This window comes from Aspergillus costaricaensis, assembly GCF_003184835.1.
Source record: "Aspergillus costaricaensis CBS 115574 unplaced genomic scaffold BO79scaffold_15, whole genome shotgun sequence".
NCBI lineage: Eukaryota > Fungi > Ascomycota > Eurotiomycetes > Eurotiales > Aspergillaceae > Aspergillus > Aspergillus costaricensis.
In genome coordinates, this window is record NW_020291815.1 from 40,423 (window position 1) to 65,040 (window position 24,618).

General features: G+C 51.6%; 9 protein-coding genes across 9 annotated transcripts; 1 reads left to right on the plus strand and 8 right to left on the minus strand.

Annotated features, from left to right (window-relative positions):
• Positions 1 to 3,189: 3,189 nt before the first annotated feature.
• On the minus strand, positions 3,190 to 5,485 carry BO79DRAFT_194360 (uncharacterized protein; the record flags this gene model as incomplete). The annotated part of the gene is made up of 3 exons (XM_025681039.1): positions 3,190 to 4,055; positions 4,128 to 4,463; positions 4,534 to 5,485. The coding sequence occupies 3 exons, from the start codon at positions 5,483 to 5,485 to the stop codon at positions 3,268 to 3,270; spliced, it is 2,076 nt and encodes a 691-aa protein (XP_025539586.1). The 3' UTR covers positions 3,190 to 3,267.
• Positions 5,486 to 5,805: 320 nt separating this feature from the next.
• Positions 5,806 to 8,167, minus strand: snf4 (AMP-activated serine/threonine-protein kinase regulatory subunit SNF4). Its single transcript, XM_025684711.1, has 6 exons — positions 7,668 to 8,167; positions 7,248 to 7,371; positions 7,011 to 7,160; positions 6,602 to 6,958; positions 6,434 to 6,543; positions 5,806 to 6,378 (listed from the first exon to the last, which is right to left on the minus strand). The coding sequence occupies exons 1-6, from the start codon at positions 8,112 to 8,114 to the stop codon at positions 6,193 to 6,195; spliced, it is 1,374 nt and encodes a 457-aa protein (XP_025539587.1). The 5' UTR covers positions 8,115 to 8,167; the 3' UTR covers positions 5,806 to 6,192.
• A 711-nt stretch (positions 8,168 to 8,878) lies between these two features.
• Positions 8,879 to 10,426, minus strand: BO79DRAFT_194365 (CRAL/TRIO domain protein). The gene is made up of 2 exons (XM_025681040.1): positions 9,438 to 10,426; positions 8,879 to 9,389 (listed from the first exon to the last, which is right to left on the minus strand). The coding sequence occupies exons 1-2, from the start codon at positions 10,270 to 10,272 to the stop codon at positions 9,055 to 9,057; spliced, it is 1,170 nt and encodes a 389-aa protein (XP_025539588.1). The 5' UTR covers positions 10,273 to 10,426; the 3' UTR covers positions 8,879 to 9,054.
• Positions 10,427 to 10,663: 237 nt separating this feature from the next.
• Positions 10,664 to 12,838, plus strand: BO79DRAFT_194369 (DNA-directed DNA polymerase alpha subunit POL12). Its single transcript, XM_025681041.1, has 4 exons — positions 10,664 to 11,005; positions 11,051 to 11,212; positions 11,257 to 12,550; positions 12,608 to 12,838. The coding sequence occupies exons 1-4, from the start codon at positions 10,683 to 10,685 to the stop codon at positions 12,779 to 12,781; spliced, it is 1,953 nt and encodes a 650-aa protein (XP_025539589.1). The 5' UTR covers positions 10,664 to 10,682; the 3' UTR covers positions 12,782 to 12,838.
• Positions 12,839 to 13,032: 194 nt separating this feature from the next.
• BO79DRAFT_237508 (Apc13 domain protein) lies at positions 13,033 to 13,788 on the minus strand (the record flags this gene model as incomplete). Its single annotated transcript, XM_025684712.1, has 2 exons — positions 13,675 to 13,788; positions 13,033 to 13,533 (listed from the first exon to the last, which is right to left on the minus strand). The coding sequence occupies exons 1-2, from the start codon at positions 13,675 to 13,677 to the stop codon at positions 13,033 to 13,035; spliced, it is 504 nt and encodes a 167-aa protein (XP_025539590.1). The 5' UTR covers positions 13,678 to 13,788.
• Positions 13,789 to 13,905: 117 nt separating this feature from the next.
• BO79DRAFT_172633 (translation initiation factor eIF2B subunit delta) lies at positions 13,906 to 15,779 on the minus strand. Its single transcript, XM_025679635.1, has 2 exons — positions 14,982 to 15,779; positions 13,906 to 14,924 (listed from the first exon to the last, which is right to left on the minus strand). Exons 1-2 carry the CDS (start codon positions 15,678 to 15,680, stop codon positions 13,938 to 13,940), a joined length of 1,686 nt encoding a protein of 561 aa, XP_025539591.1. The 5' UTR covers positions 15,681 to 15,779; the 3' UTR covers positions 13,906 to 13,937.
• A 421-nt stretch (positions 15,780 to 16,200) lies between these two features.
• BO79DRAFT_208939 (kinesin-3 family protein uncB) lies at positions 16,201 to 18,252 on the minus strand. The gene is made up of 2 exons (XM_025682497.1): positions 18,205 to 18,252; positions 16,201 to 18,134 (listed from the first exon to the last, which is right to left on the minus strand). Exon 2 carries the CDS (start codon positions 18,100 to 18,102, stop codon positions 16,447 to 16,449), a length of 1,656 nt encoding a protein of 551 aa, XP_025539592.1. The 5' UTR covers positions 18,103 to 18,134; positions 18,205 to 18,252; the 3' UTR covers positions 16,201 to 16,446.
• A 1,020-nt stretch (positions 18,253 to 19,272) lies between these two features.
• Positions 19,273 to 21,557, minus strand: BO79DRAFT_237511 (uncharacterized protein; the record flags this gene model as incomplete). Its single annotated transcript, XM_025684713.1, has 6 exons — positions 19,273 to 19,736; positions 19,772 to 19,802; positions 19,913 to 20,044; positions 20,313 to 20,343; positions 20,733 to 21,106; positions 21,209 to 21,557. 6 exons carry the CDS (start codon positions 21,555 to 21,557, stop codon positions 19,463 to 19,465), a joined length of 1,191 nt encoding a protein of 396 aa, XP_025539593.1. The 3' UTR covers positions 19,273 to 19,462.
• A 1,443-nt stretch (positions 21,558 to 23,000) lies between these two features.
• BO79DRAFT_208941 (uncharacterized protein) lies at positions 23,001 to 24,174 on the minus strand. The gene has a single exon (XM_025682498.1). The coding sequence runs from the start codon at positions 24,032 to 24,034 to the stop codon at positions 23,069 to 23,071; it is 966 nt and encodes a 321-aa protein (XP_025539594.1). The 5' UTR covers positions 24,035 to 24,174; the 3' UTR covers positions 23,001 to 23,068.
• Positions 24,175 to 24,618: the final 444 nt, after the last annotated feature.

Here is a 24,618-nt window from a genome sequence, read left to right on the forward strand (position 1 = left end):
AGGTTGACATCATTATTGGAACAAGAGATCTGGAGACTTCTCCGGTCTCCACGATGAGGGAGAGAGAGAGAGAGCATGCGAGAAAGAACGAGAAAATAAGGAAGGAAAAAGCTGCGACGATCAGGGGCAGGACAAGATCCCTCATTCAGCCGAAGCTGCACGATTACGCACTTGGTGGGCATGACAGATGCCAGCCATGCCAGCCATGCCAGCTGGACTTGCAAATGTACTTTGCATCTAGAATCAATGCTAGTAGTAATACTATCTAGTACCTGTCGAGTAAGTAGGGTTCCCTTCAAGAGCTCTGGTACTAGTTTACTAGAATGTTTTCAACTAAAGGGGAACTAGTGGCACAGCTACCTTAGTCTCTTTCTATACCCCAGATAAACTTGGAACACCATCAAAGATAGCCCATCCCAAGTATGTACTGACTGAGATAACTCCAAACAACCAACAACTACCAGATCAGCCCACATCATCTGTGCTTCTCCGCCGACAGTTTTCCGAATCCGAGAACCTTAAAAGAAGGAAAATAACCAAAGGGTGTTGCTGTCTGATTTGATCATCCTCCTCAAACGTCATCCATTCATGGCATGGGAGGGCAAAACAACCCACTCACCCTAACCCTGGACCTTAAGAAACGAACGGGGGTTCCGTCTTCCCCGTCCGGTTCCACCAGCAAATGATTTCCTACACAGCCCAGGAGGAAAATCTACTACTCATAATTGAAATGGACGGGAACTCACTCAACTAAGTAAATATTATATTTTTCTTCAATGAGTCATTCAGTTACTTTCGGACTTGATTTATTTCCCTCATCCATGACAGACCCGACAAGAGGGAAAGAAAAGAAAAAGAAAAAACGAGGGTGGATTGTCCCGGTTTCAGGGAAAGCCAAGTAGTGCCGTTCCTCATGCTGATTGGCGGTTTGAAGTTCCCGACGGGCGGGCGTAGTTGGCATTTCTCTTCTTCCCCCATCAAACTTTGTTGGCGGATTCCCCAAATGCAGCAAGTAGTGGTTAAGTACTTACAAGTAGCATGGAATATAAAGAATTGGTCTCGATTTCCGGTTTTCCTCCCGGTTCCTTGATCGGAGAGAGAGCCACTTATCCACATACCATACTTAATAGTTGATATATCTATATGCTAGAGTACATAACATAGCAGCAGTATTCTGTACTATGTAGACAAGTAGTTCAAGTTGGAAAGGATCCACATGAGCTGTTTCTCCCCGGGTAAGTTGTGAACTAATATTCTAGTACTGACAGTACTTCCCTGCCAGCTGGCATGATTCAAGTCCCATGAAAATCAATTCACTCTTCTCATCACGCTGCATCAGATAAATTATCCTAAGTATTTACTATGTACCCTTTTCCCTCTCGACCTACGGATCCCCCTTCCAGGGCTAGCCAGAACTATTCAACCCAACGGCCCTCTCAACAATAAAGATTATCAAATAAATCAAATGACAAGATGCCAAGTTGTTAGTTCGACAAATTAACAATAAAAAAAATAACAAAATAAATACCCTTCTAGAAATACAACCACTAATCCACTCAATAAGGATTGAAACTGGTATGGACGCGTAACCAACTCCCGAATCATGATATATTCCTTGAAAATACACTGCGTACATGCATTGCACACAATTAACCGAGATACTACATACATACATGTTTATCTACGTAGTAAGTAGTAGTAGTACTTTGATGATCAAGTCACAAATAAAGTACTTCCTCCGTTAAGTACTTCAGTCTAAGTAACTTAGTAAGTTATGTCCCCACGGCCCGGCTTTTCCCTCCAACGAACCACGATCCACCGATCGACGAGCTTCAGCTATTAGTTCTAACCAACCAGCCTTCATAGCTCATACAATGTAGATAGTATTATCCCAACCACCTCACTCCACATCATCTACTACTACTACTACTACTACTACTACTACTACTACTACTACTACTACTACTACCACTACTACCACTACTACCACTACCACACAGTAAATGCTCACGTTCCTAATCAAATCCAAGAAAACTACTTACCAAAAGATCAACAACCATCCCATCACCATCCTACCTACTAAGTAAGTTCAATTGTAATATAATACACTTCCCGCCTTTCCCCCCAACATCCATCCCTATCCTATCAATCAATTATGTATTGCGCATTCAATTCTCATCCGCCCTTTCTCTCAACCCCGGAATGGACAACTCGAACCACTGGTTCTAGATTCAGCAATTGACGACCTTTTCCGCCTTCCCTATTAATTCTGATTCAATCATTCATCCGTTCATTTTATCCATCCCGTTCCAGTCTTTCACTTCTCTAGTATGACTGAGTGAGTGATTTAGTTAACGACTATCTTCTGGTACGGATCATGTCGCCGGCTTGTAGACCCGCTCGACCGCTTCGCTTTCTATGTTCCAAGGAATTAATTAGTTCTGGATACATTCTTGGTGGGGTGGGCTATGCTAGACTTACCTTCACCTACCGTGTACCTACTAAGTAGACTAGGCTAACAGTCTATCTGCCTACTGCCTGGTGTTTGCCTGTTTCATGTTCTGGTTCAGGTCAGGGTCGGGGGATATTTTGCTTTCATTGTTTGTTTGATTTTTTCTTTCTTTGCTGCTGCTGATATCCTGTTTTGCCCCACTTTCTTTTTTGGGGCGTGAGATATAGAGATATACGAATTAAGTACAAGGATATACCTATCACTACGAACTTTTACTCTAAAATTTTGGGATGTGTAGTATACTCATTATTACTACTCCATACATACTACAGAGTATACTAAGTACTGCACACTCGATGCATCCGGTAAAAGGTCAGTCCTCTTACGGCCACGACATCCAGTCCCCGCCAATCATCCCCCATTCGGAGGCTTATGCACTGCTAACAGGGATCCTTTCAGGTTCCTGCCGCCCCGTCTAAACGGTCGCCATGCTGCTTCATGATTGCTCCAATCCTCCCGTCGGGGCCCAGCAATCACATCTCAATTCTTGCTATCGCCGACCCTACATGGGCTCCGCTCTCTCCACTCTTCCTGCTCCCAGAACCGGATGCTGCCTCGGGCTCCGCTGGGCCTGTGCTCCATTGCCCCCGTCGTACTATCTATCATCCACCTCCTTTCCTGCTTTCCTTCCCCCCCTCCCCCCTCTTCTCTTCTTCTCTTTTCCTTGCTATTCCCGATTCCTCTTCAAACTCTACACAAAGTACTCTCGCATACACCAGGATACACCACCATGCTGGTTCATCTTGGCCTCATCCTCACACCTCCGCCGACCCGCTAAACGTTCGCGAGAATCCATGGTGATGCGCAATGGCCCCCCGATGCTCCCAGATCCGCAATTGTCGACTCACCCCTCGCCAATTCCCGATCAGCATCGCTGCAACCCGCTGGCTTTCAATCTCGCGCTGAATGGCCCGGAATGCATCCTCAGGATTCTCCTCCCCCTCGCCTTCCGTCAGTAGTGGCGCCAGCACTCCACTCAGTCGGTCTAGGTTCAGCAGCCCCGACCCAATACTGGCCCGGCAGACGCTGCCCCGAAAGCCCTGGCGTTCCAGCTCCATCAGCCGCTGCGTCTCATGCAGCAAGAGCGCGCTGAGTCCAAACACCCCACAGATCAGGTTCAGCTGCATCGAGTCGCTGAGCGCCAGAATCGCCAGACTCATCGCCTTGACCTTGACGTAACCCCGAGGTGAAACCCCCCCGAGGCAGCTTCTTCGCCGCTCCACTGGCTCGCTCGTAAGGTGGCCCTGACAAATCTGGACCAGCACTCGATAAAGCCGGCCCGACCCTAGAATCCCCCCTGGGAGCCCGGACAGAAGAGCCTTGAACGCCCATGCCACGCTCAACACTTGAATGGCGTCGCCACTATCCCCATCCCGGTTCAGAGGGTCCACCACATCCGCCGGTATCGTGCCACTCGCAACCGTCATCTGGATCTTGTCTTGCTGCTTTTCCACCGAGTGCACCTGATTGGCGTAGTAGTCGTACGTCCGTGCCGCTAGTTTCGGATCCCCGGCGTCGACAAAGACGTTTCGTACAGTAGGAGCTGTAAATGACGTCAATAAACCAATAGCCTGCGACGGATAGAGTATCCTAGTGGAACATGGTGGATTCCTACCAAAGCATCCCAGATAGGTGATAATCGCCACAAAGCATACGGGTAGCTTCAATTTCGTAGGCGCAAAGTCGGCCGGAAGAGTGAGCAGATTGTAGCCCCCCAGTCGAGCCAGGTCTTCCAGGGGTTTGCCCTTCAATGAAGTCATATCGGCCGATCGGCGCGAAAGGCTGGCGAACGTCCTCATCCGACGCAAGGTTCTTTTGCGGGGTGCGTCTGACGATCCAAGCTGGAGGGTCGACCGCATGGTTCGTATGCGTCCATAGAACTTATCCCGACGTCTGGGAGGATCGTCACCGGTGGCTGTATGGGATAGACGACTATCAGGAGATCGTTCAGCTACTATGTCGTCAGAAACTGGGATGTCTGGTATATCACCTGTCGATCTCTGGCTCTGGGGCACACAAACCTGACACCTGACCCCATTCAGCACCCCCGTGAGCACCATGCGTGTCGTCGACCTCCAGCGGCTCAAGACGCAATCTACCGGCCAGCTCATTGAACGCTATAACAGCCGCGTGGCGATCCCCTTGTTCCAATGCGTAACTGTCGTCAAGCGAGGCGGCAAAGTCCGAACTCTGCCTGGATGAGCCCCGTGACCTGTAGGAGCGGGTCTGCCTGAAGGGATTCCCTGGCTTTTCTGGAGTCCGATTGCGGCATGTCGACAAGACACTCGCACTACTGCGCTCTGAACTATGTTGTCTGCTGGAGTACGAAGTAGCCCCCTTCAGATCTTCGAAATTGACACTGGACTGTGTTGTAGAATGAGACGCTTCTTGGATATCACTATAGGGATCATGGTAAAGACAATCCTGATCAACCAAGGCAATAGGCATGGATTTGTGCTTCGACGGATCATGGCAGACAGTCACACTAGTTAGATCTGAGCTGAGCGAGTACACCGTCTTGTCACTGACCTTTCTATCGGCATCTCCATTCAAAAGGTCGCTGGACTGAGTCACCTGAAGCCCGACGGACTGCCGATTCTCTTCATGGCCAGTAGCCGTAGAATGATTCTCATTACATCCCTCTTCCACCACTATAATGGGCTTTGCAGACAGACCAGACGACCCTGATTCGAGTCGAAGATGCTGCGACTTGCGTGAGCGAAACAGCGTCTTGAACCCATTCAGTTTGGAACCTTTGTCTCCTGAGCTTATCTCCAAGGCGTGTCTCTTTGGGGCTGCCACATCCTTTGGCAATAAAATTGTATTCCTCCTACTATCGTGGTGCTTTGCTATGTCTCTTGACCCGAGAGAGGCAGCTAGCCCGGCGTTCACCGACGAAAAGGGCACAGAAAGTGATAGCCTTTGGTCCATGGATCGTTTCAAGCTGTCTCTGGTACTTTCCAAGGTATCCATTGCTGCACTAGACGCTGCGCAAGTGGTTAGGTATGCTAGAGACGGAAGATGCAACAATCGTTATAGAGGGGAGTGCTCGGTGTGGCATGGCCTGGGAGTATGTTATGTCAATGTCAGGATCGTTCTTTCCTCTTTTGTCCAGTGATACTAAGAACTGGCGAAAAAGGCTTCATTCACCAGGCAGACTTAGCGAATGGCCGGATTGACCGGGCTGTCCGGAACATGAGTCCATACACGTGAATGTAATTCACGCAGCTTGAACAGGGAATATACAACGCTAAAGATTGAGAAACAAAGCTTTGCCGTTCAATAACAAAAGTCCATGGTTGCTTGCTATTACAACTGCAACCGCCACGCTCACAAGTAACAATCAACTTCTCACGCTGAGCGGGCTATTTCTACAACTGAAGTTCAATGACAATGTCTAGATGTATTGTGTACACGAGTGCCTTTGTAACCGGGATATAGACCGTTGCGCCATAAAGTACCGTCTACTTTTGCATTTCAAACAAGACGGACAAAAGCCCAAGTGCTCAAATACCAAGAAGCAATATAAGGGGGTAGAACCGTATAATCAAGTCAATAACGTGCGAGTGGGCTACCGTTGCCAACCAAGGAGGCCCGGGAACCGACACTAGCACGCAAAAACGCCTTTCCATGCAAGTTGTAAGTATGCGTAGCAGCGCGACAAGGCGCAAATACATTGTTCATGATGACTCGTCATTTTCACCCTCCAAAAGGATGTACTGGAGAATATCACTCAAGGTCAGGACACCCTTTAGCCGGAAGTTGTCGTCCACCACAACCAGGCGGTGTACACGGGATTTGCGAATCGTGTCGAAAATGGTATCCAGACCATCGTTCAGGGAGCATGTATAGATACCGGGGAAGTCCTGGAGTAATGAGTCAAATGTACTAGGAAACTCTTGTGTGATAGATCCAACATACCGGAGATCGCTTCTTTAATGCCTCGCCCACCGTTAAACTCAAATCATCATAGACACCTCCTTTGATCAGCGTTATCACGTCGACAGCCTCAAAGACGTTGTACACAACACCTGCGAAAATCACGCAATCAGTACACATTCATGCGCGCTCCAACGTAGTATCGCCTACCTTCAGTATTGATAATGGGGACACTTGATATGCTCCGTGAGACGAGAATGTGAATCACGTCAATGACAGGTGTATCCATCGATGCGACTGCTATATTGTGATACGAGCCCAGCAAGATCTCACCAAGGGGTTTCCGTAACTTCTGCGTGTCGTTGACGTTGACGGCGACGAACTTCAAGATGCGGTACTGGGTGAGAACACTCAGAACGAGAGCTCGATCGGTCTGACTGTCAAAAGTAACCAAAGGAATCCTCCTGGCGCGAGACTCGAGCATGCGCCGACAGGCCTCGTAGAGCGGCCGCTCTGGGTCAATAGATATCGTTTCGGGAGGCGCCACATGGAGCGCCTTTTCGACCTCTAGAATGGAATGTCAGCTTGTGTGTCCCCTCTGAAAAAGCGCCAGACGCACCTCGTAGACTATCCAAGCGGAATTGATCGATCTGATTCAGAGCCTCGGGGTTCTGATAGTAGTACTGAATAACATTGATGTAGTCGGATGTGGTGAGAAGACCAGCAAAGGTCGAGGATGTAGAGTCCCATAACGGAGCCGAAACGATACCTATATTGTGCATCCTTTCCAGTCAGCGAGATTGCATTCGCGGTGCGCATAGCCCGCGGAGCCGCGGGGAGCGGGTGGGAGACATGCCGTTCTGTATGAGGATATTCAAGCTCTCCTTGACGGACAGCGACGTATCGAACATGATAAGTCGAAAACTGAGTGGAAGGACATCATAGCTGGTACGGACTTTGAGGAAGTTGCGAATGGCACGCTACAAGGATTAAGAGAGACCAGAATCTGATTAGTCAATCCGTTTAATTCCCATGTGGAAACAATTACGAGCAAGCAGTTGGTAGCCAGAAGGGTCATGGCACATTGGCATTGAGCGCAAGCATGACAGACCCGGAACCATGGCAAACAAAGAGATATAACAGGTTTATGTACGAAGCAGCGCGGACACCAAGGAGGGGTAAGGCGCGTTGGACATGAGCGGGGCAAACAGGAAGATTTGAGGGGAAAAAGCAAGCAACGGGGAGAAGAAAGGAAGAGAAAAGCAAAGCAACTCACTAGGGCCTGACGCTCTTCCCGATCGATCGCCCTTTCGGGCTGAGCGGGGGACATTGGGTGTGATAGACCTCGCGGCCGGAGAAAGAAGGCGGGATACACGAATCCTCCCTCGTGACCGCGGATAGGACGACGGTCTGGAACAGGAGAGGGAATGGGCGAGGGATAGGAACCGGTGGAGGAAGGCGGGCGAGGGTAAGGCTGAGGTGGAGTGGACCGAGGAGAGGCAGTAGCAGGAGCAGCAGCAGGAGCAGCAGCAGCAGCCGTGCTAGTCGTCAGCGCAGTGATGGTGGAGGTGGTCGAGGTGGTCGTTGCAGTGGTAGTAGTAGTGGTAGTTGTGGTAGTGGTGGTGGTGGTGGAGGTGTCGTCGGTGATTGAAAGCGGCCGCCCGGAAGTGCTGCTCATTCTGCCCGTGGGGACTACGGGCACCCGCTGGGGAGCTTCCTCCATCTTGATTGCCCAGTGCCGCTACTGTCGTAGGACCGCAAAACACATCCAGACATCCAGAATGGACGAGACAAAAAAGTTGACTGTGGGTGGAAATGATCTCCCAGACCTGTAGGATTAATAGGCTCAAGGCTTGATGCAGTTGACAGGGGTTATAACCTGCCGGTGCCGCTGGGATAATATGATTAGTATTCCTAGTGATATGGATAGGCGGGGAGGAAGAGGATCAGTATGGGATGTTTTAAAAAGAAAAGGAGACTGTCTAGGATCATCTGAGAAGACAGCGCGCGCGACGAATCATGCGCAGGATGCTTAGGATGATGCATCACATCTCCTGATTAATTAATCTGCCTACTGTACTATCTTAGTTAATTAAGACCCCAGTCGCCTGGATAGTTGCAGTTGAGAGAGTGCACCAGGAACGAGGGGCATCCAAGACGGGCATTGAGGTGTCAAATTTCCGAACAGACATTCTGACAGGCTGGAAGATGTGCAGTGTGTCATGTTCAGATTATGTTTATGTTTACTACATGCCGCAGCATTCCATTTCCAGCATATGTATTGCTGCAGCTTCGTTGAGAACTTGAGTGGTGGGAAGTGGTGGGATATATGCCTGAGGCAGACATGCCCCGCCATCCCCACACGTGACAGGCCACTGCGGAGAAAGCTTCGAGTCGCTTGCTTGACTAGCTCCGGTCTCTATTTACGCCGACACCAATGCCTTCTTAGATATTTATACGCGACAGGATGATAACAAGCAAAGGTTGCTGAAATGTTTTGGACCATGTGTCTACTTATACCACAAGTCTAACCGAGAGCTCGAAAAACGATGCCAAAGAATTATAAAGGCGTATCTATGCTTTATGCCACAGCCATGCAATCGCAAACGCTCGAAGAACAATAAAAGACAATTTTACCCGGAAGTCGCACAAGATGGGAAGTTTTATGCTGCAGGCTGCGCTCCACCATTCGCTCCCTCCGTCTGAGAGAGACTCGGGCTGGTGCCCGTCTTCAGATAGTTCTCAATCTCACCAACACGTTTGCCGCCCTGGATCCACCGCTCCTTGTATGCTGCTCGGCGCTGGTCGGCAAGTTTGTTGAGCGTCGGCCAGTAGATCGAATGGTCGTACCGGAACTCGACCTCACCACCCATGGACTTCATCAACTGGCCTGGAGGCACGTGCTGACCCAGGTCCTCGTTGAATTTTAGCTTTTGGCGAGTCAATGGGTCGATGAACGGCGTGATGATCTTGAAGAAACCAAGGATCATGAAAGGCACTGAATGCGGTCAGAGACTATCGTTTGCATGATATAGGGATAACTCACTGTTAATTACAAGGGCGCGGCCCATTCTCTCTGGGTAGTGGTTCTGCAGAAAGTTGAGGGTCTGCTTGGCTTGGCCGATACTCGCGTTCTGACCCGACTTCGTCTCCTTGTAGTTGACGATCAGTGCCAGCGTCTCCTGGTCCGGGCCCATGAGGTCAATAACGCGCTCAAGCATAAAGACCAAGTGCTGGATCTGGCGGTCGCTCGTTTCCGTGTTCTGGTTTGATGGCAGCAGGTACAGGCATGGGCGCCCGTGAATGTCATATCCCAGAATGACCTGCTTGCCCGTCTCATTCTCAACGGAGATGTATTCGGCTGTGAGCTTTTCAACGCCGTACTCGCGGCGCCAGGTGAGCGTGCGCTGGAGGCGCGCAATTGCCTCGGAGACATTCCATTTGGTTGCGCGCAGGTACCGCAACAGGCACTCGCGGGTCAGGAACATGCGCTCATCGTCGGTAATAGGGGCGGTAGGAGAATTTTTAGCGGACGTTGTCGGAACCGTGGTCCATTCTGAGACAGCCTTCAGGACATCCTTGTATTTTGCTTGCTGATCGGAGGTGAGCTCGGCCGGGGGTGTCGGCTTGGCCGATTCAAGGGGGCGGGGAAAGGGCTTCTGGATGAGACCGTCGGCGGCGGACAATGGCAATTGAGATTCGAACTCCTCGATTTTCTTGGCTAAAGCGGTGGATTCTGCGGGTTTAGTGGTAGACTCAGGGGTAGCTGCGATCTCAGCAGGACTTGAAGGTGACGGGTCAGAAGGGGTGGTCTGTGAGGCATCGACAGCAGGAATATTGTCGGCGGGCGAAGCGGCCGGGGGATTCGAGGGAGCGCTCATGATGAAGAGCTTGCTTGGATCTGTTGAATCTAGTGTAGATGATTGTAGTGTAAGCGTCCGCCTTGTCTGAGGGCACCAACTTTATAAATCGCAAGACATCAGCGAATATAATAAAGGGGGAGAACGGCAAGCAGCTTCCCGGGTGTCCTTTTTCACGGCGTAAGATTGAGCAGGGCGGAGTGTTGATCGGCAGGCCCACCGATCGTCAGCTGCAAACCTCCGCTGGATTAATCAATTGCAGTCAAAGAATACGTGGTTCCGCGGGTCGTGCTGCGGTCTCATTTCGGCAGGCGGTCACACCAACCAATTTGCGCGTCTCACGCGTCGCGCGTCATTGCAGTTCCGATAGTGAGCCATATTGGATACGAAGTACTACCCAAACTCGTCAATAATTCAGGGTTCCAGTCAACATGGAGGATTCTGTCGCAGAGCTCAATGAGCTCTTTGCTGCCGCTGCTCCAGATGGTCTACCCAAGGATGTTCTCACCGAGTTGCAGTCAATCCTGCGCATCCACTCCATCTCCGCGCAGGAGCTCTTTTACAAATGGGAGTCTTACTGTCTGAAGATGGGCCCGGACGAGTTGAAGATGGACTTGGGTACCGTGCGACTGTTCAAGAAAGATGTGCAGGATACGTTGGAGCGAGAAGCCCGCGGCAAAGCAGGCCGACAGATGGAGAGGAAACCAGCAGTGCCGGCCACCCCGCGCGCTGCTACGTCAGATGTTTTTGGCATGTATGTTGAGTATCAATGATTTGATGGACAAATCTAACAAGTCAGGCTGGACGGATTAACACCAGGTGCTTCTGGTCGGAGCAATGCCGGTTCAGCGAAGCGGAAATCCGACTTTGCTTCGCCATCAATCTCTAAGATCGGGAGAACCGAACACAATGGATCTCCGATGAGTACCAGTGTGAAACAGACAAACGGTGATGGGTTACAGTACGTGCGCGAATCACCGTAAAGGTCCGCAACTGACGAAGCAGATCCATTCCCTTTTCCCAGCGCCAAAATGCAGGCGAAACCATCGAAACCATCAACCCCCATCTCCCACAAGCAGAGGCCCCTATCGCGCCATACTCCGAAGCCCGCATACGACCGACGGCGAACACAGACCTGAAGAAGTTCGGATACAAGCCTATGGCCATGAGACTGGCCGAGGCATCGGAAATCCTGGACGACCGCATCGACGAATTCATGGCATTGTTTGAGAAACAGTACGGCAGTGACGAGATCACATTCGGCAGCGCTGCCACGCAGAGCACCAGCGAGATCGTGGCCGTCGGCCGCATCGCATCCGACAGTATGGAAGGAAAACTCAACACCGCGTCACTCGTGCTCGAGACGTCCAGACGTACAGGAGCAGGCATCCGTGTTCCACTGAAACTCGAATCCGTGCCATCTGCCAACTTCTTCCCGGGCCAGATCGTGGCGCTGCGCGGCATTAATGCGTCCGGCAACTACTTCTCCGTCAAAGAGGTCCTCCCCACACCCCTTCTCCCACCGGCCGCATCGTCAGTCGTCAACCTCGAAACCATCAACCAGAGACTCGAAGACGCTGGCCCAGCGCCCTTGAACGTTCTCGTCGCTGCCGGCCCGTACACAGCAGACGACAACCTCGACTACGAGCCACTGAAAGAGATCTGCCGCAAGGCAGCAGACAGCTATGCGGACGGTCTTGTCCTGCTGGGGCCATTCCTAGACATCGAGCATCCCCTGCTGGCCTCGGGGGATTTCGACCTGCCCGAGATCAACGGCGTAGACCCGGACACGGTGACGCTGACTACAGTATTCCGGCACTGCATCTCAGCGCCGCTACAGCGACTCGTGGCAGCCGTGCCCAGCATCACGATCGTGCTGGTGCCGTCCGTCCGCGACGCAGTCAGCAAGCACGTCTCCTGGCCACAGGAGCAGCTACCCAAGAAGGAGCTGGGCCTGCCGAAGCAGGTTCGCATGGTGTCGAACCCGGTGACGCTGTCACTGAACGAGACAGTCATTGGGATGTGCTCGCACGACGTGCTGTACGAGCTGCGCCGCGAGGAGGTACTCCACGGCAAACCAACGGAGGGGAACCTCCTGACAAGACTGCCCAAGTACATGATCGAGCAGCGACACTTCCAGCCGATGTTCCCGACATCGAGCAGAGACATGCTGCCACGAGCGGGAACCGGCCTTGCAACGGGGGGAATGGTCGATGTGAGCTATTCGAAGCTGGGCGAGTGGTGGAATGTGCGGCCGGACGTGTTGATAACGCCGAGCATGCTGCCGCCGTTTGTTAAGGTCAGCCCCCACACCCAGTATTTTGTTTAATCTATGATAATGCTAACAACCAGACAGGTAGTGGACAGCGTAACAGTGATCAACCCCGGCACGCTCTCCAAACGCCGCGGCGCAGGTACATACGCACAGATGGCGATTCAGCCACGACGGATAGAAGACGACGAGAGGGAGCAGAAGCAGGTCAGCCATAAATTGTATGAACGGGCCCGGGTAGACATAATACGGATATAGCGCAGCGCAGCATAGCAACAGCAGCAGCAGTAGTATACATGATAATGATGATTCCACGAAGACTCCTCCATGCCCTTACCCATACCATACCCATACCATACCCATGCCCATAAAAAACACAACAAACGCAGGGTATAATAGCGTAGCCTAGCCATAACAATAACCATAACACCACCATCCCTCTCCCTCCCCATCCCCATTCCCAACTCCCCCCACATCCCCAACCAACAAAACAATGAAATAGAAAAAAATCACCTCAAACAAACCACCCTCCTCCTCCCCCCCATCAACCTCCCCTCCCCCCTAACCCTCACCTTCCCAGCAGCCCCAGCCTCAGCACTACCCCCCGACCCCCCCATCCCACTAACCAACCCCTCGAGTCCCAAATCCCTCCACGCCCCCTCCCCCCTGCGGCCCTGCAACGCCATAGCCCTCGCAATCCCAAACGCGGCGTGTTGATCCGGAACCACATCGTCTTCGTCCTCCGGGTTGGGGGGCTGATACTGCGGCGGGATGTAGATGTCTTCGATGGGGAGGAAGGAGGGCGTGAGGGTCGGGGAGGTGCCGGTGCCGCCGCCGCCGGTGGCTGCTGCTGCCGCTGTTGTTGTTGCGAAGGCTTGGGTTGCGGTGGATGATGTGTAGGGGGAGGAAGAGGAAGAGGTGGTGTGGTGGTGTGGACGCGTGAAGTCTTCGAAGTAATCTGCTAGTCGGGGGTGGTGCATGTGGAGGTGGGTGGGGGTGGAGTCTTTGCTCTATAGGTTATAATATTCGTATGGGTTAGTTGGTGGTTTGGATGGTTGGGGGGTTTTGGGGGGATTGGGATGGGGAGTGGTGGTGGTGAGGGGACAAATTGGGATGGGATGAAGGGAGGAGGGTATTGGGGAGGGGTGTACCATTTTGGAGGGAGGATGTGGCTTGGAGTTGGAGTGATGTGAAGGTCAGTTGAGTGTGTAGCTGGTGTTTGGTGTATGGTTGATGTTGTTATTGTGGATTGGGGTGGTAGTTGGTAGTAGGTGGTTGTCAGTTGTGTTTGAGAAGTGGTTGCGATAAGCATTTACGGGATTGAATCAGGATCACCGCTTTCATTCCCAACTACGAATCATATCCACTCACAAGTAAACCACATTGCATCCATTATCTACCTAATAACTAAACCCTACATATTCGTACTCATCCGATGCACTATAGGTACTGCACTCGGCGGCAAACTGCCCATCTCCGTCACCACCATATCCACATACTCCGCCGGCGTCACATCATACATGATATTCAGCAGCTGCAGATTCGCCGACTCCTTCCAGTCCTCCAGCGGCGACGACTTGCTCTGTGCCGCCGTGCTCGTCTCCACCGGCGCGCTGCTAGCTTTGCCGCCCTTCTTGGGCTCTACGGCGGGCTGCGCCGCGGGATCCGGCAACCCGGTAAGCTGCTGCACCGGCTCGACCGTCACCAGCTCGTCGGCGTCTGCAATCTCGTTCACGACGATACTGTCCAGCGCGACGCGGTCCGTGAACTTGACTGTTTCGCAGCATACGATGACGGGAACTTCGACGCCGCCGGCGCGCTCCTTGGCCGACATAGCGACCAGTGCGGTACCGACGCGCGAGTACAGGCGACCATTACTGGTCATGGCGTGGGCGCCCAGGAAAACCTTGGTAGCGTCTTTGATGGCGTGGCTGATGCCGTTCATGAGGGAGTATTGCACGTCCAGACCGGCGTTGGCGAGCGTGCGCGCCAGGTTCTTACCCTCGAACAGTGGCCGCGAGTCGATGATGGAGACGCGGAATTGCTTGCCCTCCTTGTGTGCCGCCAACAGCGTCTGCTTCACGATCGAGCTGCCTGCAAATGTCACGATCACGTCTCCATCCTGAATCTTCTGTGCTGCGCTGCCGGCGATGACCTGGTCGGCGACGGTGATCTTCTCGCGGATGAAGCTGTCGATGAAATCGCACAGCGAGGCCTTGGCGGTAGCTTCGGGGACGGAGGGATCGATGGAGGAGATGGCGAGCTTGAGGGCGCGGATAGCGTTACCCTGACTGATAGACAAGGGACGACACGTGGAGAGGTAGGTAATCTGGTGAGAGAGGTGGGTAGTCAAGTGGCGGGCGAGCGAGGTGCCCAGAGGGGTAGTATAAGCTTCGATGACCTGACAGACGTTAATACATCACAGCACACAGCCAAACTCCAAAATAGAAAGATATACCCTCTTGAAAGCCAGCAACGTAGCAACACATCTAGCACTACTACCACAAACCACATAGTCTCTCATCTGCATGCCCAGCGCCAAAACCGCCGGATGCACCTCCTTTCCAGCGCCAGCAATCGTAGTCCTGCGCTGCTGACCATACAAGTGTCCAAAGACCGAAACATTCTTCTCCTCCTGCTTCTTCTTCAACTCCGCCGCACTCGGCTGGCCCGTCGCCTGCGCCGAACCGCGACGAGGCAGCTGCTTCTGATGACCACCCTTCTGCGGCGTCGCAGCACCAGAGGCATCCTTCCCACCAGCCCCAGCACCACCGGGACCCGACGCGCCCTTCTTCCCACCAGCAGCAGACTGACCCCCACCGGGCGCAGCACCACCAGCACCACCACCGGACTGTTCACGTTCGGCGCGTTCGCGAGCGCGACGGGCGGCCTTTTCGGCTTTGGCTTTCTTCTTCAATTCGGCGGGGGAGAGCGCAGCGCCATCTCCACCAGCGGCGGCAGTATCCTTTCCTTTAGACTGTGATTGTTGCTGTTGTGGTTGTTGCTTGGCGGGCTGTGATTGCTGCGGTTTAGCGGGCTTAGCGGAGGCGTTGGCGCCGGCGGCGGCAGCAGCAGCGGCAGCGCCTGGGGATGATGATGATGATTGCTGGGATTGCATTTCAGCCGGGGGTTGTGAGGAGTCAACGGGGGTCGCCATTATGAGAGGTGATGTGTAGTCGAAGGAAGGAGGGGGAGTATCGAGGCGATCGGGAGGGGCATTGGAGACTTTTTCGGCGGAGGAGGAAGTGGAAGAAGAAGTGGATGTTGTGGGGGGAGCCGGCGATGAAACCCGTTCCCGTCGTTGACTCACGCTTTGCTGCTGCTGCTGCTGCTTCACCACATAAGCTGCTGTTACCACCACGAGAATTCCCACGTATTGCACCACGGTGCTTCCCAGTGTGAGGAGTATCTCTAGGAGTATCATTCCACTGTGTTACTTCACCTCACTAGTAAAGGTTTCTGTGGTGGTTGGGAGTGGAGTCATCGGGGCTGCGAAACCGGATCTCACCGTCGATAACTAGCAATTGCTTTACAGAACATTCACCTATTTATCTATAACTCACACCTTCATGTATCAAGGTATACTAACTATAGCAGGTACCTGAGTCAGAGCTGGGCAGACATTCTATCAAGCCACAGCCGATGTGCATCGACTAATCACAAGGTTTCATGGTATTCGGGCATCAAGCATCCTTGTCATCCTACCATACAATCATGTCATCGTGCCAGAAAAGTAAAAGCTAAAGGCCGGAAGAGAAGAAGGAAGAAAAGCAGCAAAGATATCATCGCAGCGAGACACAGTTCAAATCAAATCAGCGTCTCCAATTATGTGCATCCAAAGTAATCCATCCAACGCCATAATCACAAAGCCACCCACGCTACCCAGCCCAATCCCATCCCATTCTATTCGCGAAGTTGTCCATTTATCGATTGTTGACCCAAACATTGCCCAGCGCTCGTCGTCGCTTTCGTCCTTCAGGCTTCCAGCTGGGTCGGAATCGTTCGTGGTCCGTCGCTATCTTGCGCTTGAACATACTCAGGTCGTCCAAAAGGTTCTCCATATGCGTCTGCATTTCCTGCGCCTCAACATGACTGGCCTCGCTTTGCATCGTGTCTTCATCTTCCCAAATGAGGTCCGGCTCGGGTTCGGGCTCGACGTCGGATGGAGGCGATCGGGCACGGCTGAGCCGCTTGCGATTGGACGGGGAGCCATCATTCTCATTCACACTGTATAAGCCACTCCGGCGCTTATGCACCACCACCGGAGGGATCGGGTTCCGGATACTGTCCAAGGCCAGCTTGAGGTGATTCCGCAGGGCCTCGTTCTCCGTCTGCAGCTGCCGGATCTTACACTCACTCACCATCTTCGTCTCCTCCATCAGTCGCTGGAGCTTCTCCACCTTCTGCTGATAATCTTCGAGGCGCTCGTTCTGCATCTCATTCTCCCGTCGGTTAGCTGCGGCCAGACTGACACTCAGCTGAAGCGTGCGGATCGTTTCCGCCATTTCGGCGATCTGTTTATCACGTTCGGCAGCGGAGAGGTGGTCCTGGTTAACTCGGGCGCGTGTTCGGATGCGCTTTGCCTGGTCTGCGTATCGTAGGGTAGAGAGCGTTTCCTCGTAGTCACTGGGAGATATACATGCTATCATCGCCGTCTTCGAGTTGCCCCCAAGACTATCTTTCAGCAGCCAGGTCAGGATCGAGTCGCGATACGGGACCACATCCTTGCCCTTGCGTTTGCCCCCGCGACCCGGCTTGGGATCTGCCAGTGCGGCAATGACTCGGCCCAGTGTGGTCAAGGACTTGTTGATATTGGACCCTTCGCGCAGTCGTTGACCGGTTGCTTCCGTGGACTTGGCTCGTTCCGAACCTGCCAGATCAACGAGACGTATTCGCGCCGTGCGCTCAGTGGTTTCATCGGTCGAAAGGTCGTGGTGGATCTGCTTCAGAGTAATAGTAAACACTGCGTGTGACCGGGACGACGTATCGTTCATCTTAGTGCTAGCCACAGTGCGCGATACATCTCCCTTGCGCATGAACTTCATGAGTTCGTCGAAGCTCTTGACCGTCACCTCTGTTAGGTCCTTGACGTACGGGCCTTCCAACGGGGACTCCCGAATACGAAGGTAGTGCGGCGGGTCGCTCCGAGGGACCAGCAGATCGCGCACATGCTCATTGTAGACCTCGAAGTAGGAGACGCGCACGTTGAAACTAATATCCGGAGATTCGGCGCTTTCGATACGTTGGAACAAATCTTCGCAGGTCCGAGGAATCAATCCAGGCGCTTCCGGTGTGCCCATCATGGTATAACTCTTGCCAGAACCTGTCTGGCCATAGGCGAATATGCAGGTGTGGTATCCTTCGAAATTGTGGTCCAAGAACTCTTCTCCCAGACAGTTGTAGACGTCTTCCTGGGGGGCGTAGTGGGGGTCCCGCTCGTTATGCGACCAAAAAGAATTGTCAAAGACAAATGATTTATCCTCCAACACCTTTCCGCGCGCCTGCGATTTAGGCTTCCCTTCGTCTTCCGGGCTTATCAGGGGCGCTCGAAGTTTGGTCGTCTGCGTCTGCGGATCCATGCTGATCAGACATTCGGCATTGCGGTTAATCTCTGTGCTCCCAAGTATGGGATGACTGTCAGCTTCCATCCGTATTACTCTTTACCGTTTAGCCAGACGTACCTCTGGGAAGGAACTTTCTCACACGGACGACAACGCGCACGTTGCCGCCGCCGGCCGGACTAGACATGCTGTCGACTCGGTGGTGGGCAGACACGGCCACGCCCTCGCGTGCGCGCAATGACGGACTGGACGCGGTTGATCGTAAGGTTGCGGCGGAGGCAGTCATCGAATGGGCCGAGGGACTGGTGATGCCGGTTATCGCGGAGATCCCGGAGGACGAGGCGGAGGATTGGGAGCCAGGCCCGGAGCCGTGGCCGATATGGTGGTAGAAACGGGGGTCCAGGGACATTTCGTGACCGTGATCCCTCAAAAACTGTACAAACTGAGTGAGGTGCTCACGATGGCGTTGAAGTAGGCAATGGTACATACAGGCAACTGTACCACTGGATGGGTAGGGACCGAGAGGCGGGCTCTTTTCTTATCGAGGAGGGATTGATATTAAGGGTATGGGTGGCTGCTGGGTTAGTGGACCCAAGAATGGGCGTAGTGCTCGCCCTCCAAAGGGGGAATTAAACAAGGAGGATATCCAGAATGTATATGCTTGCGCGGACCGTCCGTCTGCAAGCTCAATTGACATCCGGCACTAGACAACAGAGCGATTCCACTCTCGACATGGGGTAAACAGTCGGGCAGTCGGGGGTTTCGGGAAAGCTCCTGCGATGGAAGGTGAAAGAGAGAAACATGCAGTGGTACGCAAGGGGATGGAAGACAGTACACACTTCCCCCCTCTCAAAGAAGGTCCACGGGGAGATGCAGCGATCGAGTAGGGACCAGAAGCAACAACCGAGAACTGGGGGGGAGTTTGATCGTGGGGAGTTCAGATGAATGAATCGCATCGCCATGACCTCGTTTGGGGATTTCCCGATCGGGAATAGTAGACAGCCTGAGGCAGCGCATAGACCTTCTGGCAGCGGGTGGTTGCCATGGCAATTCTACAGACAGCCAGGGACACGAGCTCACGATAAGAAAGACTACTGCTGTGTTCGGAGAGACACAGACCGCCGAAGATGCAAGGATATGTCTCGATTGCATACAATCTGATTGTTTCGGTTGGTCCGGTGGTCAAGGAGTGCACCACCGGGAAATTACTAGCACTATCCACATTTACACATTGCATGCACTCATGTCTCAGCATCCACCGCTCTTGTCCTGCAAAGAGTGACTGACAGCATCGAACATTCCGCATGGTCTCAGCTCATATAGCCGCGTTGCTCCCTCTATTGACGCCTCCAGCGTCATAATTCCCACCGGGCTTGACTTAGTCGAAGTCCTCATTTGCGGCCTCAAAGACATCTCCTTCGTCCGGGCCTTGTCGTCCCTTTCTCATTTTATCCACGTCAATATAGGAATCATTGGGCACTGGGTTGCCGTTCCTATCCAACGTTGTTTCGAACATCTCCTCCGGGGTCCAGTTTGCACTGGGATCCTTGGCTTTGGAGGAGGTACTGGGCGCAACCTTCTCCTTGGCAGCTTCCGCAAGGCGCGAGACGGGATTCGAACCTGTTGAGGACATGGTGGTGGTTGTATGCTTTCTGTAGAATCCATTAGTTGATAATCCGGCTAAGACTGCTGGCCATCTCCACGGCAATCGAGTACATCTGCACCCGCAACCAAGGAAAAACAGCAAGCGTACCAGGTGGTAGTACAGTCGCCTAGATGGAATTCAGTTGTGATGGTTACATTCAGATCGACGTAAGATGAAACCAACGGCAGAAGCGAACTGGGGCACGGGCCCGGCATGATATATGGTCCAAAGGTGGCGTTAATGATGAGATGATGACGATGGGACTATCTGCATGATGGACTTTACTCACAGGCGGCTGTTGCTCCCAGCCGCACCCTCGTTGGTCTCGAAGCGTTGTGATTGCGTGGTTTTGGCTGGGTGAAGTCATTATGAAGTTTAACCGGTTCGCATTGGTTGAGCCTTCGTAAAAGCAGGGCAGGATCCATGGTCGCTTGCATTATGGTTGCGTTGTCTTCGATTGTTGTTCTATGGGGTCCATGGTACATTAGTTGGTCTCACTAAGATGCATATCAACTTATGATGACTTGATGGAATGTTTGTATAGCCGATCGCTCCAATGTACCCGCCCGGGCTTAGATTTGACCCCACAACCTGGGGTAAGCCCCGACACACCACTGCACACTTGCTACCACACCCATTCCGATGGTGGCTGGTATGCTGGTTTTATTGACGCAATAAATGCCTCTTAATTCAACGACATCAAACAATCAATCTCAACCAATTATGGCCAAGGCCAGTTCTACCCGGGCCTCCATCCATAATGGCTAAGCATAATGTCATGACTTGCGTGGAAGCCCATCTTCCATCAGCCAATGCACTCCACCGACTAATCAATATATCAGATCTGCATAATTATACTCTCAGCCGTTATCAATCTGAGGCTGGGCTTTCTCGCTAGTAGTGGGGCACTTGTAATTGGGAACAATAGGTCGATTAATACGGGATTTGCTGACATGCCTGGAGGCTACAGACAGAGCATCAGACTTTATCATAGCTGTATGACCTTCCTCACATCAAACCCGCTGTGTGCTTTCGGATCACTCCAAGGCAGCACATACCCCCGTTGATTGCTCACGACTCTTACCCCCTTCTCCATGAAATCAGTAGTGTAATGGGTATGTCCAAACACCCAGGCTTTCACTCCACCTGGAATCTTCGAAAGAATATCAGTCCCAAAGGCAACACCCCAAGGACTCTGAGCATGTTTAGGACTAGAGGTCCCCTGAAGTGAAGGCGCATGGTGCGTCACAACAAGGATAGACCGTTGCCTACTGCGCTTCCCCGCTGTTTCATTCTCCTGTTGTATTGAATGTATCTCCTTCATCAGCCAGGCATAATCAGAATCATGGCATGCATTATGGTCATCAACCGACCACTCTGCAATCTTTTGGAAATCTTTGACTTTCGACTGAACAATATCGGCCGATTCCTTGGGTACTTTTGACCAAAGCGTGCACCCGAGTATACTGATGTCGGAACCAGGAACGTCATATCGTTTCTGATGGAGGATGATCAGCCGTCCATTGAGTGCAGGCTCCTGTTCAAGTTTCCTTGCTTGCTTTATCCCCGTAGCAAACACCTCGTTGTATAACTCATGATTGCCGAGTACGAGAAACACTAATTTGAATCGACCAGTCAGTTTTTGGAGGAAGTTGCGGTAATCTTCATAGTCCGCTAAGCGTCCGATATCGCCCGCGAGGATAAGATGCTCTGCGCAAGCGGGAATTTCATAAGATAGATATTGGTGGTTAACCTCCAGGTGGAGGTCAGAGAGAATCTGGAACGATACAGAGGATTGATTGGACGAAGACCATACTTTCTGAAACATTTTATTGCTCCAAACAGCATTGGCCTCAGTTGGTTTGAAGATGGACCTACTCATGGAAGGAAGTTCTGTTGTAACCTCACGAAACGAAACAATCTAATCACGTGATAAACATATTGTGGAGTAAGTATAGGAGTTCAATCGTGCATGTGTCCGTTAAAAACCACTGTGTACGGTCGCATCAATGGTCCGGTATTTATAATGGGTCTTTGAGTGTGTGCAGAATGAGGGGAAAGACAATTCGAAGAAGGTTTGTTGCTATTCCCCGCCATTTGGAACGCCAAAGCCCTTACACAAAGTATTAATTTAAGGAGCTGCGTGGCAGAGATAAGAGTCTATCCTTTTCTTCGTTGATTAAGATTACTAGAAGACCGGATACCAGTCCTAATGACTGGGGTATAATGAACGCCGAAGTTGCTCCACGGACTAGCAGTTCGTGTCCAGCCTGTAGGCCATGGTTGTCAGACAAGCACCCCCAAGCAATGACATGAGATTTATTAATTGCAGCCATCGATGCCACCATCTTGCAGAAGCTACAGGCCCGATGTGGCCTACAATCAGTGCATGCGTCCTCGTAAACTAAACATAACCGCCATTATCAGTGCGGCTAAGGCCATACTTTAAACCGGTGACTAATAGAGTTCCTTGCCCTGAATTCCCTGCCGGGGCAACTGACAAGAGCACTATCACCGTTAAAACTACTCCTGGGCATGTACTTCTGCTCCTCAGGCTTGCGTAGCCTCGAGAACTGAGATGGAAATAACTTTGATAGCTCAGAAGCCCAGGCTACCGGATCTCTTACCAACGATCACCTTTATACAGTGTTCTTAGTGCTCCATACTCCATAGGCCTTGGTGTTATATTCTGCCAAATGCGCAAGATAGGGTTTGAATACAGACAGACCTTTCTAGTCGTATGAACGGAAACGAAGGTACTAAGGGAGATGAGGACCAAATATCGGAAGATAGTAAGATTTTAGCATACCTTCTTAGACTACAATATATAATCGCACTTATCAATCTTTCTGAATTGGAGTTGCACGCGATGCCATCCAGCACGAAGAAGCTATTCGTGGCCTAGCAGGTGCACACCATCCTCCAACTCCCAGTCATGATGATTAATGCTAGTATCTATGTGTGGCATGCGAGCCTACGAGCTCGTATAATTGAGTGACTGCGAAGTACTTTGACAGTTGGCATTTTTTCTCCAAGGGGACTTATATACTACTTCCAACCTCTCCTCAAGACATCAGAGGCAGAATATACCCTGTATCGATCTAGGTGCTCAATGCTGTTAATGTAAGAAACACCGGAAAGACAGGAATCGGAAAGAAGGAGATGTAGGTAAGGTCACGTATGCAGTAGTGATAGAGGGTCTGATGAAGAATCTGGCTACGGTGGATGCTCCAATACCTTCCAATAAAGAGATTGTTACTTGAAGTACTAGTAACACTAGAAACCTAACTAGATCCCGTCAATTGACCCCTTCACCCCCTTCGTCCCATCACTATCATTTTAACCTTTATATGGCTCGTTCGTGACATAGAGTTGGTTGTTATTATCCTCGTAACCCGTATAGAAAACGCCACTATTGCCATACTTATCATAGACTGTAAACTTACCCGAACGATATCCGGCATCGTTCCAAGGTTTATCTGAGGATGAGGGCTTAAGCCACATGCGGGTGAAGCATAGGGCGTCGCTTCGTTGGTTGATAGTAATTTCAGCCGTATAAGGACTCCTCCCCGCTGTTCGTTTTTCCTCTGGGCCCATCGGCCAGTAATAGAAAATACTGCAAGGAATGCTTTTGCAGAAGCCAGCGACCGCGTATTCTAAGGCAGGGTCGGGATCGCCTAGCATATAATCGTAGAAATCGGCTTTGCGGAGCTCATAGCCCTCGATCTTGCTGGTAAGGTAATAGTTGTCCTGATCCCAAGTCCCGCTGAGGCCTGAAAAACCGCCGTCTGCGGTATCCTCTCGCAGGATATGTAGATCCTTCCGTTCGTATTTCCTTGGTTGCGTACCGGTGAGAGTGACCTTGGAATCAAAGGTTCCACCCCCGGTATGAACAACAGTTCCATCGGGTTGTTTGATGCTAGCAGCGATTCTTTTGTTCTCCAATTCTGTAGTCGTAACCCAGTAGCGCTTCTTCTGAATACCCACATTAAAAGGCGCTGGCTCAGATCTGGGGCCTTTCGTGGAGGCCGGCAACGTGTGCTCGAATTCGTTTTCTGTCGATGAATAGCTCCACGACTCCGGGAGTTCTGTGGGAGGATCATCATAATCGATGAGTTTGATTGTCTCGAGTTCCAGATCACTCAGTTCATATACCGTGTTTGTGTCTAAATCAATCGCTTTGATCACAACAATCACAGGAACCTGCATGTTGCCATTGGCGAAAAGAGCATCACTCGTAGCGTTGGGGGTGGTGACCTGAACTTCGAGCGAGGTAACTTCCCAAGAGACAGAAGTTGAGCCCATGATGAGATAGTAGATGAATGATAACTGAGATGGAAGATGTGAGTTGAAAGTATCTCTGAACAGACGGAGGAATGTGTTTCTCAAGGGTTATTATAGATTTCCCAAGCGAACAAAGCAGTAGGTGATGCCCACCATCTCGGTTGTACAAATTGAAGAGCACGCCATTGTTCCGATATCAGCTCTGGATCACACAGGCTCTTCGGGATTTGCTTTATTTGATGAGGCTTCACTATTTTCTTTAGAATCTTGCGTAATCATTCGGGGCCTTTTGCCCAATGGAAATCCTGTCTCGTCGATCGTTGGCCACTTGCAGGTTCCAATGCATAGATAGTATAACATGAGCATTCAGCTCACTCCATGGTGGGTCTGCCAAGTTGGAACGGGCCCAGGATTTGTCTAGTATAATCATCGATAGTCAGTATTGACTTGGTGCCTCCCCTCAGCCGGTTCAGCTGCGCCCTGGACGCATATGCATCTTGTAAGTTGAACTTTGCCACCCTCATGCATTCTGCTTGATCGGGGAGCACTTAATTTATTGCCAACGGCGATTAGAACCTATCAGTCAAAGTCTGGGCCATGATCTT

Excerpts from the sequence above, each read along its gene's own strand:
- snf4 (XM_025684711.1), bottom strand. The coding sequence starts at position 8,114 with ATGGAGGAAGCTCCCCAGCGGGTGCCCGTAGTCCCCACGGGCAGAATG. Across the intron at positions 7,161-7,247 it reads GAATATCCTCATACAGAACG|GTATCGTTTCGGCTCCGTTA; the intron begins GCATGTCTCCCA and ends TGCACAATATAG. Across the intron at positions 6,379-6,433 it reads CATTAAAGAAGCGATCTCCG|GACTTCCCCGGTATCTATAC; the intron begins GTATGTTGGATC and ends TCATTACTCCAG.
- BO79DRAFT_194365 (XM_025681040.1), bottom strand. The coding sequence starts at position 10,272 with ATGAGCGCTCCCTCGAATCCCCCGGCCGCTTCGCCCGCCGACAATATT. Across the intron at positions 9,390-9,437 it reads CCGCGCCCTTGTAATTAACA|TGCCTTTCATGATCCTTGGT; the intron begins GTGAGTTATCCC and ends GACCGCATTCAG.
- BO79DRAFT_194369 (XM_025681041.1), top strand. The coding sequence starts at position 10,683 with ATGGAGGATTCTGTCGCAGAGCTCAATGAGCTCTTTGCTGCCGCTGCT. Across the intron at positions 11,006-11,050 it reads ACGTCAGATGTTTTTGGCAT|GCTGGACGGATTAACACCAG; the intron begins GTATGTTGAGTA and ends CTAACAAGTCAG. Across the intron at positions 11,213-11,256 it reads ACAAACGGTGATGGGTTACA|ATCCATTCCCTTTTCCCAGC; the intron begins GTACGTGCGCGA and ends CTGACGAAGCAG.
- BO79DRAFT_172633 (XM_025679635.1), bottom strand. The coding sequence starts at position 15,680 with ATGGCGACCCCCGTTGACTCCTCACAACCCCCGGCTGAAATGCAATCC. Across the intron at positions 14,925-14,981 it reads CGTTGCTGGCTTTCAAGAGG|GTCATCGAAGCTTATACTAC; the intron begins GTATATCTTTCT and ends AACGTCTGTCAG.
- BO79DRAFT_208939 (XM_025682497.1), bottom strand. The coding sequence starts at position 18,102 with ATGGATCCGCAGACGCAGACGACCAAACTTCGAGCGCCCCTGATAAGC.
- BO79DRAFT_208941 (XM_025682498.1), bottom strand. The coding sequence starts at position 24,034 with ATGGGCTCAACTTCTGTCTCTTGGGAAGTTACCTCGCTCGAAGTTCAG.